We start from the raw sequence: 13,116 nt of genomic DNA on the forward strand, positions 1-13,116 counted from the left end.
TGGACCCAACTAAATGAGAATAAAGGTCTTTTAAACAAAGATTTCTTCTGGTGGCTGAAGTGCTTGGATGTATGATCAAAAAGCATTTTTTAACAGCAATAATTGGGGATCCCACAATTAAGTATGCCCCACTATTAAAAAACCCAGAACTGATTCATATCTAAGTCTACTGCTACAGGTTTAATGTATCCTATATTTGTGTCTAATTTCTTTTAATATGCTTTCCATTTTGTCCATTACTAAAATTTTACAAGTGGATTGTGGAAGTGTGACACCACTATGGTTCATTGTATGGTTTAGAATAGTTTATTTTTATTTTTAGTGGTCTCTGTGTTAGGCTTCTTATTACTTAATGTCTTCCACCCTAAATTCCAAAGAGGAGTATTACTGGGGCTGATGGGCACTCATAGGAGCACTGACAAACATATATATATATATATATATATATATACATATATATATATATATATATATATATATATATATATATATATATACTGTATATATATATATATATATATATATATATATATATATATATATATATAAAACAGGTTTTAGGAATGAAGGGCACTCTCAGGATTTGTGATAATTGCGTGTCAGCAAAAGATTTTCTTTTATTGTTCTTAGTAACAACATTTGTTAATGGTCGACCATTAACAAATGTTGTTACTAAGAACAATAAAAGAAAATCTTTTGCTGACACGCAATTATCACAAATCCTGAGAGTGCCCTTCATTCCTAAAATCTGTTTTGTATATCTTTTAAGGATTGCACCCAGGTTCTGGACGATTTACCAAGGTCGGAGTGCTGGAACACCCGCTGTTTCAATTATATATATATATATATATATATATATATATATATATACTGTATATACTGTATATATATATATATATATATATATATATATATATATATATATCTCAAAGTACTGTATATTGAAGAGAATAGAAACTGTGTTTAATTTCAGGCTGTAGTGTATACCTCTTACCAGGAAATCTACTGTGCTGATTAGCATCACAGTTGTATCCGTTGAACTGTGCATCTGCCGATAATACATGAACTGCCAACAGATGTAAAAACCATATTGAGTCCATGGCCAATCCTGTCAGAACAAAAAAAGGCATAAATTAAAGTCCTTTCGGAACTTAAATTCTTGTCTGTTTTATTTTAATATAAGTGATTTAAAAGGTACACATTTTCACCTTTTCATTCTGAAACCTCTCTGCAGAGAAGCCTATTAATCTAAAGCATTGCTTTTTACCATTATGTTTCTTTCTGACAGCATTTAAATTTGGTTTAGATTTTTTTATATCCTGGAAACATTTCTACATTATAATATATCTATTATTTGTAAAAAAAAAAAAAAAAAAAGAAAAAGAAGAAGGGTATAGAATGTTGAGTGATTTATTTGTAAACATGTAAGTGTTGACCTTAATGTTTCACTTTCTTCATATGTAATTGTGTTGAGTACAGTTTGCAAGAAATATGCATAAGATCACTGCCACAGGATGTAATTTCACATATCAGGGGTCACAGGAAACTGCACATGTGAGGCATTGGTATATAATCTACTGCACTATAGCTACAGAAATCTAAAGATGTTCACAATGCCACAATATAGGTAAACTGGCAAAAATACTGCACATATCAGTCATATAATATAATAGAATGTCTATCAATATTAATATTATAGCATACCACACCTCATGCTATGCACTTTTCAGTAATCGTTTCTGAGATTGCACAGGCTTCTGGGAAAAGAAACTACTCTACACACTTCCTCAGTTATAATGACCTTTGGAATGTTTATTTCTGTAAGCTAAATAGCACTGTAGCTTTCAAAAAATAAAAAGTCAAAACCCTTGCTTATCTGAGCTCTAATTAAACAGTCAATGTTGACTATTGTGATAAAAATTGTCTTCTTACCAAAAAAATAACAAACACTGCATATAACAGTTTTAGCTGCAAACATGTAGCTTTATCTTCTTCCTAGTATCTCTAGCTTTTTTTCATTATTAATACAAAGAAAAGATTATAAAGTGTATCAGCTGAGCTTAATCACTTTTATCACATGGGCCTAACCCAGTAGAAAATGTGGACTATATTCTGACAGACAACCTGTTAGGGAGATGGAGGATCAACCTACCCTGCTCTTCCAGATACTCCAACTCAGAGAACTCAAATGCAACACAAAAACACATTGCACAAATCAAAAGCTTTGCCTTGGGCTATATGATATTCCACTTTTGATGGAATTCTAGGTCCTAAGTACACAACATTTATGACACTTCTGTTTGTTAAAATGTTATATATATATACATATTATTTTAAATATATGTAGTCACTTCACCCTTAAATATCTATGTACTGCATGTAGACTGTTTGAAGAGAGAGATGGGCTAGCACAGCAGGGCAGTTGAAGCCACGTGTACAAGCATATGTGTGTCAGGAGCCATGTTGGTTTTCTTGCAGCTTGCTACCATATGAACTAAATGTCCAGCTGCCTGCTGGCATATGGAATATGTGCCTAGACTCTGCTTGTTGTTATATGAACTATGTGCCCAGCCTCTGTCTGCTGTCTTATGAAGTATGTTTTCAGGCTCTGCTTGCAGTCATATTAAATATGTGTCCAGGCTGTGCCTGCTCTCATATGAACCATGTCTCCAGCCTATGCCTGTTATCTTATGAAGTATGTGTTCAGCCTCTTTCTGCTGTCATATGAACAATGTGTCCAGCCTCTGAGGCATATTTATCAAATATCTGTCGGACCTGATCTGACAGTGCGGATCAGGTCCGACATACATTGCTGAATGCGGAGAGCAATATGCTCTCCATATTCACCATTGCACCAGCAGCTCTTGTGAGCTTTAGAATTAGAGGTTATGGGGGGATAATTGGAGTTGAGTAATAACAGGTATGGTCCCTTTTATTAGTATTACAACACATATATTTATATCTATATGTTATATTAAGTATTGCCAAGTGGGATCCATATCTGATGTGGGATCTCAGAGGGCAGAACTAAACAACTAGAAAAACTAATTGTATAAGGAATACAATAGGATTCACAGCAGAGATTACCACAAATTTTGTATCATATGAACTCCAAATAGTGGATTCAGATAAAGATTTATATTATATATTTAAAACGTTCCATATCATTCATACCTTTATATCTTTATTAATGTGCCTAGGAACCAACATTCACACAGTAGTATCGAAAAGAAAGTTAAAAACACTTAAACCCAGTCATAAATAATTAGTATGCTGAAAAATCAGTAAATTCACAAGTGCCTGCTAGCAAATATCTAAAGTAAGCTAAGCCCTTACAATCCGAGGGCTGGTTAACTTTTAACTTTTAATCTTAGCAGGCACCATATAAGCAACTATTAGAGAGAAATATCTAGTTTAGACAAGGGTAAGCAAATTAAAAACGGCAGACAGGAGAGACAACGCTGCTCCTGCTGGACCCCTGACGCGCGTTTCACAGAATGCTTCCTCAGAGGGGGGGTCTGCTGTCATATGAAATATGTGTCCAGGCTGTGCCTGCTGTCATATGAACCATGTGTCCAGACTCTGCTTGTTATCATATGAACCATGTGTCCAGCCTCTGCTTGTTATCATATAAAATATGTGTCCAGCCTCTGTCTGCTGTCTATTAACTATGTGTCCAGTCTCTGCTTGCTGTCATAGTTACTATGTGTCCAACTTCTTCTTGCTGTCGTATAAACTATGTGTCCAGCCACTGTCTGCTGCCATATGAACTATGTGTGCAGCGTCTGTCTGCTGTCATTTGAGCAATATGTCCAGTCTCTGTCTGCTGTCATATGAACTATGTGTCCAGTCTCTGCCTGTTGTCATATGAACTGTGTCCAGCCTCTGTCTGCTGTCATTTGAACTATGTGTCCAATGTATTTCTGCTGTCATATCAACTATGGGTAAAGCCTCTGTCTGTTGCCATATGAACTATGTTTAAAGCCTCTGTTTGCTGTGATATAAACTATGTGTAAAGCCTCTGTCTGCTGTCATATGAACTATATGTCCAGTGTCTTTCTACTGTCATATGAACTATGTGTAAAGCCTCTGTTTGCTGTCATATAAATTATGTATAAGCCTCTGTCTGTTGTCTTTTGAACTATGTGTCCAGCCTCTGCCTGCTATCATTTGAACTATGTGTCCAGCCTCTGCCTGCTGTCATTTGTACTATGTCTCCAGCCTCTGCCTGCTATCATTTGAACTATGTGTCCAGCCTCTGCCTGCTGTCATTTGTACTATGTATCCAGCCTCTGCCTGCTATCATTTGAACTATGTGTCCAGCCTCTGTCTGCTATCATTTGAACTATGTGTCCAGCCTCTGCCTGCTGTCATTTGTACTATGTATCCAGCCTCTGCCTGCTATCATTTGAACTATGTGTCCAGCCTCTGTCTGCTGTAATTTGAACTATGTGTCCAGCCTCAGCCTGCTGTCATTTGAACTATGTCTCCAGCCTCTGTCTGCTATCATTTGAACTATGTCTCCAGCCACTGCCTGCTATCATTTGAACTATGTCTCCAGCCTCTGTCTGCTGTCATTTGAACTATGTGTCCAGCCTCTGCCTGCAGTCATCTGAACATCTGGCCTCTGCTTGCTGTCATATAAACATCCAGCCTATGGGACATATTTATCAAGCTCCGTATGGAGCTTAATGCCCCTTGTTCTGGTGAAACTTCAGACTTGCTGGAAACAGAAGTTATGAAGCAACGGTCTAAAGACCACAGCTCCATAACCTATCCACCTGCTCTGAGGCGACGGAAAGAAATCAACCCAATCGAATTACGGTTGGGTTGATTGACACCCCCTGCTAGCGGCTGATTGGCCGCAAATCTGCAGAGGGTGGTATTGCACCAGCAGTTCACAAGAACTGCTGGTGCAATGATAAATGCCGACAGCATATGCTGTCGGCATTTATCGATGTACGGCGGACATGATGCTTTCATATGAACTTTGTGTCTAGCTTATGCTTGTTGTCATAGTAACTTTGTGTTCAACTTCTTCCTGCTGTCATTTGAACTATGTGTCCAACCTCTGTCTGCTGTCATATGAAGTTCCTGCTTATGTTTATATATGGCTTTAGCATGCTGCAATATGAAGAAGAAACTTTATATATTATTTTGAAGTATATACAAATAATGTATAATTTGTCATATAAATGTGTAATAGAAGCTTATAATGGCATATTTTTGTTTCACGCATGCCAACATGAAAATGTGAATTTAAAAATGTGAGCAAGCAAGAATTTTAATGGGACTAGTGCCGGCTGGGTATATAACAGATAGATAGATAGACAGACAGGTAGACAGGTGGACAGACTTCATAGACAGACAGGTAGACAGATTAGATAGACAAACTGTTGATAGATAGAACTGGTGATAGATAGATAGATAGATAGATAGATAGATAGATAGATAGATAGATAGATAGATAGATAGATAGCTAAATAGAGATAGATAGATAGATAGATAGATAGATAGATAGATAGATAGATAGATAGATAGATACTGTAATCCTCCTCACCCTTGGATTCAAAATCTATGGGTATACTTGACATACTCAAATAATTTTTACATACTTGTTGACATATTTAATATCTTATGACAAAAAGGGCTAGCTTACATTCCAATTGTAAACTTTGTGACTTTAAAAGGACATGAAACCCAACATATTTTCTTCATGATTTAGATATAGCAATTTAAACAACTTTACAATTCAGTTAAATTTGTCAGCATATACCAGGTTTATATATATATATATATATATATATATATATATATATATAAAATTTATTTATGTTATTTCTTTAAAACAACCTCCAATTAAAATGTATATACAAATCAATTGAAATTAATATTTATTTCTAAATTCTTGAGATAAGTTAAATGTATAAACACATTGAAATATATTAAGTAGTGACTTGCTTTGAATCAATTATACACGTTTATTCCGTTATAATATTCTATACCACAGGTCATAAAAAAAATACCTTTAAGATTTAACCTTACTTACAATGAATCGCATTAAAATACCACAATAAAATACCAGAATATGGACCACTAACTTCACAGTGTTTAGATAAACAATATACCAAGATACTTTAACATCCAATTGATATGCCAATTTATCTGAGCTGAAATAACCTCTTATTTAGCTACAATAAGGCAAATTCTAAAATATATATCTAGCAATAATAATTCTGACTTAGTGATATAAAATACAAAATACCTTTATCTAGCAAATAAAATGATTTAGCATTTGTGACTATTTAAAACTACACAGGACTATGGATATAACTTAAGACACCAACTATGTTCTTTAAATCATTAGCTGCAATTTAACTGTAGCAACAGGTTACCTTTGATTTATATAGCACTGAGATAAGGGGCAGTCTGCAGAGGCTTAGATACAAGGTACTTCTAGAGGCAAAAAGTATATTAATATAACAGTGTTGATTATGCAAAAGCTGGAGAATGGGTAATAAAGTGATTATATATCTTTTTAAACAATAAACATTTTTTGGGTAGATTGTCCATTTAAACCCCTTTAGAAGGAACCCCATACATGTGTTGTAATGTACTGATGTAACATAGACATTTAAAACAGCTTCAGTTAGCAAAGATTCTCTTGTAGAGAAATTATAGTGCAGACTTCCCAGGGGTTGAACTCAAGGAATTCTGTAACAAAAAGGGCGGAACCTGAGAGATGAGAGATGCCTTCCATAGAAAGTAATGAACCTCTCTGGGACACAGATGAGAGAGAAGTTAATTTAAGAACATCTGAAGCTGATTTAAAGGCTCAGTTTACATCAATTACAAATTAACAATTTAGCTTGCTTTTGACTATAGTTTAATACATATTACTTTTCTGTCAGTTAAATAAGTTTATTGTGAATGTTGAGCAAACTTCATCTATGTACAGCTGGCAAGAAAAATCAGTGAGACCAGCTTGTTTAAAATATTTACAGCATTTCACACGACTTGTGAGAAAGTTTCAGACATACCCTGGGAACTCCGCAGCTGTGTTTTATTTTACAATATAAAAAATACAAAGAGCAATGTAAGTTGTAAAAGATACACAGAAATCTACAAAGTATGATCCTAATTTTTAAAGTGACACAGAAACTTTTAAAACATAATCTGAATTTGTAAAATCACTGCTGGATAAAAATCTAAATTTAAATGTACAAAAATAGAAAGTGTAAAGTTCAAATGTAGTAATACTGAAATTACCTAATCTAAAGTATAAAGTAATATACATTACAATGCACAAAGTGTAAAGCACTGATCTTGTCTCTCCTTCAGATACAGAAATGAGAGAGATCTCGCAGTGCTGAAGAGTTAAGCCATTTTTCTTTGATCATTCAGTGAGTTCAGCCTCTGTGAATTCTGCACTACAATTTCTCTCCAAACATGAGAATCTTTGATCATCAGGCATTCAGAAGCAAGCAAAGGATTACACAGTGAAACAGAGAGGATTTTCTTATGTTAGAAGATGATATTCTTATGTTTGCTATGTACTCACCAAACTTTTATGTGCTAGTGTTATTTTTAGATTTATTAAAACATCTCAATCTATAAATAATATGTTTTTTGCACTCTCATGTGTCAACTCATGTCATAAAAGCATTGTGCTAGATTCCATGACTCACACGCACTTGGCACCAGGATTGCTATAATACTTTATAATCTTTAACTAATTGAACTTTAAGTTGACAACCTGTAAACTTTGCAAATTGCATAGCATTTTCTCTTTATGCTCTTTAAAATAATTTCTTATGTTTTTTTCTAAGCAGTAGAGAGCAGAGGATGACCTTATATTCCATACTGAGCCCTAAGTGCAGAGGATGGCACATCATACGCCATATTGAGCCTTCAGTGCAGAGGATGAAGTAAGTTTGCTATGGGTGATAGTGCTTAAAAAGAACATATCTCAGCCCCAAGACCACTCTTCATTTGAAATGGCAATAAACTGATGCAGAACTTGCAGAAAGTGCTGATTACCCTGGAGAAAGGGGGGCTCTAATGAAGTACCAGTCTTCCACCATTTGTTAGAGGGACAAATTACCCTCATTTGAAAGGGGGGATATCCACTTCAAATGAGGTTCTCATAGGATGCCACTGATCACTGAACAAAAGTTCATATTTATGTATATATGCAATGAATGCCAAACAGCAAAAACAGGTTTAGCACAGGTGTATAAAATGCACAACATTCAAGGGGTTACAGTGGATGTTGCATTTAAAATAGGGACTTGTCACTTTTAAACTGTCAACAGAAAACAAAGTATTTTCTATGAATCTGTTTCATAATGCATGTTAGAAATTTTGATAATAAAAAATGTGATTGATTGTCACAAAATGTTATATCACTGCACTGGGTTGTGGGAATTTTTCTTTGAAGATTTGTGTTTTAACAGACCAATGAAACTCATATTTTAAAAATGGCTTATAATGTCACAGAGAGCATGCTTGACAAGTCAAACAAATTTATTCTACATAACTGCTTTTTTAAACAATAAAATGAAATACACATCTAGTTCTTTGTCTATTCCAACATAATATAAAGCAAGTAGTATTACTTTAAATGTTGTACATTCAATATACATGTTATACAGCATATTAAAAACTTTTTTAAATTCAAATTATTGATTCAGATTAGTTTCAGTGATGCCGGTAACACATTTTTTAGAAGTACATTTTTTAGTTTTACAAACTGCTTCTGCACCCCCTGCCAGATCTTAACAAGCCTCAGGTTCCTTGCTTCAAAATCACTAATTATTTTAGGTATATGATGACCTAAAATATCAGCTATGAATTATAATATTATCTAATGGGCTAAGAGGTTTTCTAATAGCAAGGTAATCAGAAGGACTAAACATCATTCATTGGTATCACTGTGGTGTAATGTTCCAAAATATAGTCCATAGATGTTGTCTTAAGGCTACCTCAATAGTTTCTTTCCTCAAAACATATTGCTTGGTGCTTATATTTGTTATGTAACTTTTAAACTGTGCAAAAAACGTCATTATTATGTGAGTTAAACTTAAGTGCAAGGTACAGCTGTCAAAAAGCTGGAAACTGATCTGATCTCTGAAAGTGCACTGCTGCTATCACAGGATGCAACAATACATGAGCTACAAGATGGTAGCGCCCAATACAAAATGCAGAGCTTAACCAGCTGGATTCTGCACTGAGTTAAAATAATAGAATGGCTTTGAAAAGAGTAGCGGGCACAGGAGATAAATAAATAGCAGGATGAGTAGTAACCATGATGCTGTAGATACACCCAGCAGTTTAAACAATATAATTTAAGCTAAGAAACTAACTCACATTCTACAGATGGGAATATCAGTAGAAACGTTCACTAAACATAATCCATTTTCCATGAAAATTGCAATCGCCAACTCCTCTTTTTGACCACTCATTTTGGTGTCATTAATATAGTGATCTGCGCTTTCCACCTTCTCCATATGATAAGAAAAATATGATGCTGTGTTCAAGCCTAAAAGCTCATAACACATAAGAATATAATATAAAAGCTAGAAAACTGTGAAAAAATTACAGTTAATAAAAATGACATGAAACTCAAAATTAAACTGTATGATTTAATTAGAGCAAGCAATTAAACAAAGTTTACCAATTTACTTTAATGTGAGCCTAGGTAGGTTCAGGACTGTGCTTGCTTAATGAGAGTTAAATGGCAGTGAGATTTTCAACAATGCATTACTGCATTACAATCTTTATCCACATAGGACTAGATTACAAGTGACACATTATAGTTAGCGCATGTGATATAAGAATATTGCGGGTGCTTAAATTTGCATGCGTATTACAAGTTAAAAATAAAAGCGTTCGCTCGAGAGCAATCAAATTTTATGTGCATCAGGTTAGCGTGACCGAAGACCTAGCATAATCTAGCCCATATTCTCCTTAACAAGGATATCAAGTGAAAAAAGTAAATTGGAATTTTGTTTTTAACTTTATTTGCATCATAAAAGTTTAATTTTGTCCTTCATATTCCAAGAAATATTAGAGCTATACACTGAAAAGACATGTGTCATTAAATGTGTTATGATTAACTATGAAACCCAAGGAAAATGAATCATATCTGTATAAGCAGAACAATAACCACCAACAAGAGTTAACTCTGAAAAGATTTGCTTTATTACAAAAGCTTTGTGAAAGGAACAAGAGTCCTGCGAGTGTTTTTACATATTCATAAAATATTTTATTGTTCACTATGTCAGAAATTATTCAAATTATATCTGAGCATTTTCAATAAATGATCCACAATGTTCAACACTATTATAAATGTATTCGGGTAATTCTGGTTTATTAGGTGCATTAATTGTAGAACAGGCATAAAATGTACTCTACAATTTGTTGTTAATATTACCTTATGATTGCTTTCAGAACGGATTTGTGGAGTCGTACAACAGCATATCTCCTTTAGAAATGTGTTGTAAAAACAAAAGGAATATTTTTCCCAAACACACATTTAAAATATATATGCACACATATAGTATATACAAATACACAGTCACGATATGAAAGCAATATTTGCCAAATCACAGTATATTATAATATATTATAGTCGAGCTTGGTAAACCTTATACTTGTATTAGTGGTCCTAATTCAGCCTGTCATGCTGACATACCAAAATTGTTGTGCTTTATGTTGTTTTAGCTTGATGAAGATTACCCAGTAAAGTTTGTCTTTTATTCTTCGAAAATCCCCTTGGATTACTGCTTTTAATGCTAAAGAAAAGCAGGAGTAATACAATAAAATAGAATGTTGTTATTTAAACAGTATATATATTTACTTTAGCTTTGACTCTCTGAGCATTGTTTGAGGGTGGAGTTGTCACGATCCTCTTGTATGTATAATTCATTATGAGTCATCACAAAATGCTTATGAACACAGAGGGGTGTTAGTATACTAGAGAGGTTAGATAAAGTTATCTGTCTGATACCCATGAAATAGGACAAGACAATGAACAAATAAGTGGGCGTTTGAAATATAAGAAAATGTTGAAACAAGATAATCCTAATAAATTAACTAAATGTAAAAATTTACCTACAACTTTTTACATATGTGGCGACGGGTGCAAAACCCAGCGTTGCCAATTTTTAGTTAAATTGAGCAATCACATATACAGCACAGTATACAAGTTACGCGCATATATTTTACTTGTCGCCCGCAGTTTTTACTCCAATAAACTAACATAGAGCTGGCGTCACCAGTCGGTATCATATATTCAGCGCAAAGACTTACGCGCACAGAATGGAGACATTTTACTCCATTTTCACCTCATCACACATAGGCAGGCACACATGACTAAGGGGTGAGCCCCGAAATGTTGTGTTTTGTTTCTCTTTTGTCCTAAATAAAGGATTATTTTTCACTGGTGCTGCTGCTCTGTGTTTGTTTATACTGTGATTGGGACCCATCACTATCCCTGCAGCCTGCACAGTGTTGGAGCTGGTATGTGCTAATCTCTCACACACTTTCTATACAGAGAATAAAAGTACCCTAATTCCCTTGAAGTTTTAACAAACACCTAACACATGCACAATATTAACCCCTAATCCCCCATCCCCCCACTTCGCAATAACTAATAAAAGTATTAACCCCTAATCTGCCAACCCCCCACATCGCAAAATACCTAATAAACATATTACCCCCTAAACTGCCACCCCCCCCACAATGCAAAGTATCTAATTACACTATTAACCCTAAACTGCCAGCCCCCCACAATGCAAATGATCTTATTACAATATTAACCCTTAAATCGCCAACCCTCCACAGCGCAAATGATCTAATTACACTATTAACCCCTAAACTGCCATCCCCCACAACGCAAAGTATCTAATTAAACTATTAACCCCTAAACCGCCATCCCCCACAACGCAAAGTATCTAATTACACTATTGACCCCAAAACCACCACCACCACAATGCAAAAAATCTATTTACACTATTAACCACTAAACTGCAAATCCTCCACAACGTGAACTATCTAATAACACTATTAACCCCTAAACTGCCAACCATCCACAAAACAAATGATCTAATTACACTAATAACACCTAAACCACCATCCCCCCAAAACTCAAAATGTCTAATTACACTATTAACCCCAAAACCACCAACCACCACAACGCAAAAAAATCTATTTACACTAGTAACCACTAAACTGCAAACCCTCCACAACGTGAACTATCTAATTACACTATTAACCCCTAAACCGCCACCCCCCCCACAATGCAAAATATTAACCCTATAACTAAGACTCCTAACCTAACACCCCCTAACTTAACCCCAATTAAAATACACTTAAATAAAATAAAAAATACTAGCTACATTAAAAATTAATACAAAATTACAAAAAATAAAAAATTTAAATTACTAAAACAAAAAATATAAATTACTAAAAAAAAAACTATACATTACCCAAAATAAAAACATCTAACATTACATAAAAAAAACTATCATTACATTAAAAAAACTAATATTACAAAAAATAAAAAACTAACATTACAGAAAATAACAAACGAAATTATCCAAAATAAAAAAGTTATTCCTAATCTAATACCCCCTTAAAAAAATAATAGTAATCTATTAATAAATTACCAATTACACCCAGTTGGCAGTTTAGGGGTTAATATGTTAAGTGGGTGTTTACGTTGTGGGGGTGGGCGGTTTAGGTGTTAATAAGTTAATTAGGTAGTTTGCATTGTTGGGGCAAAGTGGTTTAGGGGTTAATAACTTTTATTAGTAGTTGCAATGTGGGGGGATGGTGGATTAGGGATTAATAACTTTTATTAGTAGTTGCGATGTGGGGGATGGCGGTTTAGGGATTATTAATTTTTATTAGTAGTTGTGATGTGGGGGATGGTGAATTAGGTGTTAATAATTGTTATTAGTAGTTGCGATGTGGGGGGGTGGCTGTTTAGGGGTTAATATTATTTATCAGTAGTTGCGATGTGGGGAGATGGCAGATTAGGGTTTTCAATGGCGATTTGACATGTCAGTTTAATTCTTTTTACAAAAACAAAAGCAAAAAGAGGGCGCAAAA

The 13,116-nt window shown here is 34.4% G+C and overlaps 1 protein-coding gene across 1 annotated transcript in view; it reads right to left on the reverse strand.

Annotated features, from left to right (window-relative positions):
* ZPLD1 (zona pellucida like domain containing 1) overlaps positions 1-13,116 on the reverse strand; it is a 431,915-nt gene that overhangs the window by 278,489 nt on the left and 140,310 nt on the right. Inside the window, exon 3 of the mRNA XM_053704866.1 lies at positions 995-1,108. Coding sequence (XP_053560841.1) covers positions 995-1,100 — 106 coding nt within the window. The 5' untranslated portion in view covers positions 1,101-1,108. The remainder of the gene's footprint in view (positions 1-994; positions 1,109-13,116) is intronic.

This window comes from Bombina bombina, chromosome 3 (assembly GCF_027579735.1).
Source record: "Bombina bombina isolate aBomBom1 chromosome 3, aBomBom1.pri, whole genome shotgun sequence".
Lineage (NCBI taxonomy): Eukaryota > Metazoa > Chordata > Amphibia > Anura > Bombinatoridae > Bombina > Bombina bombina.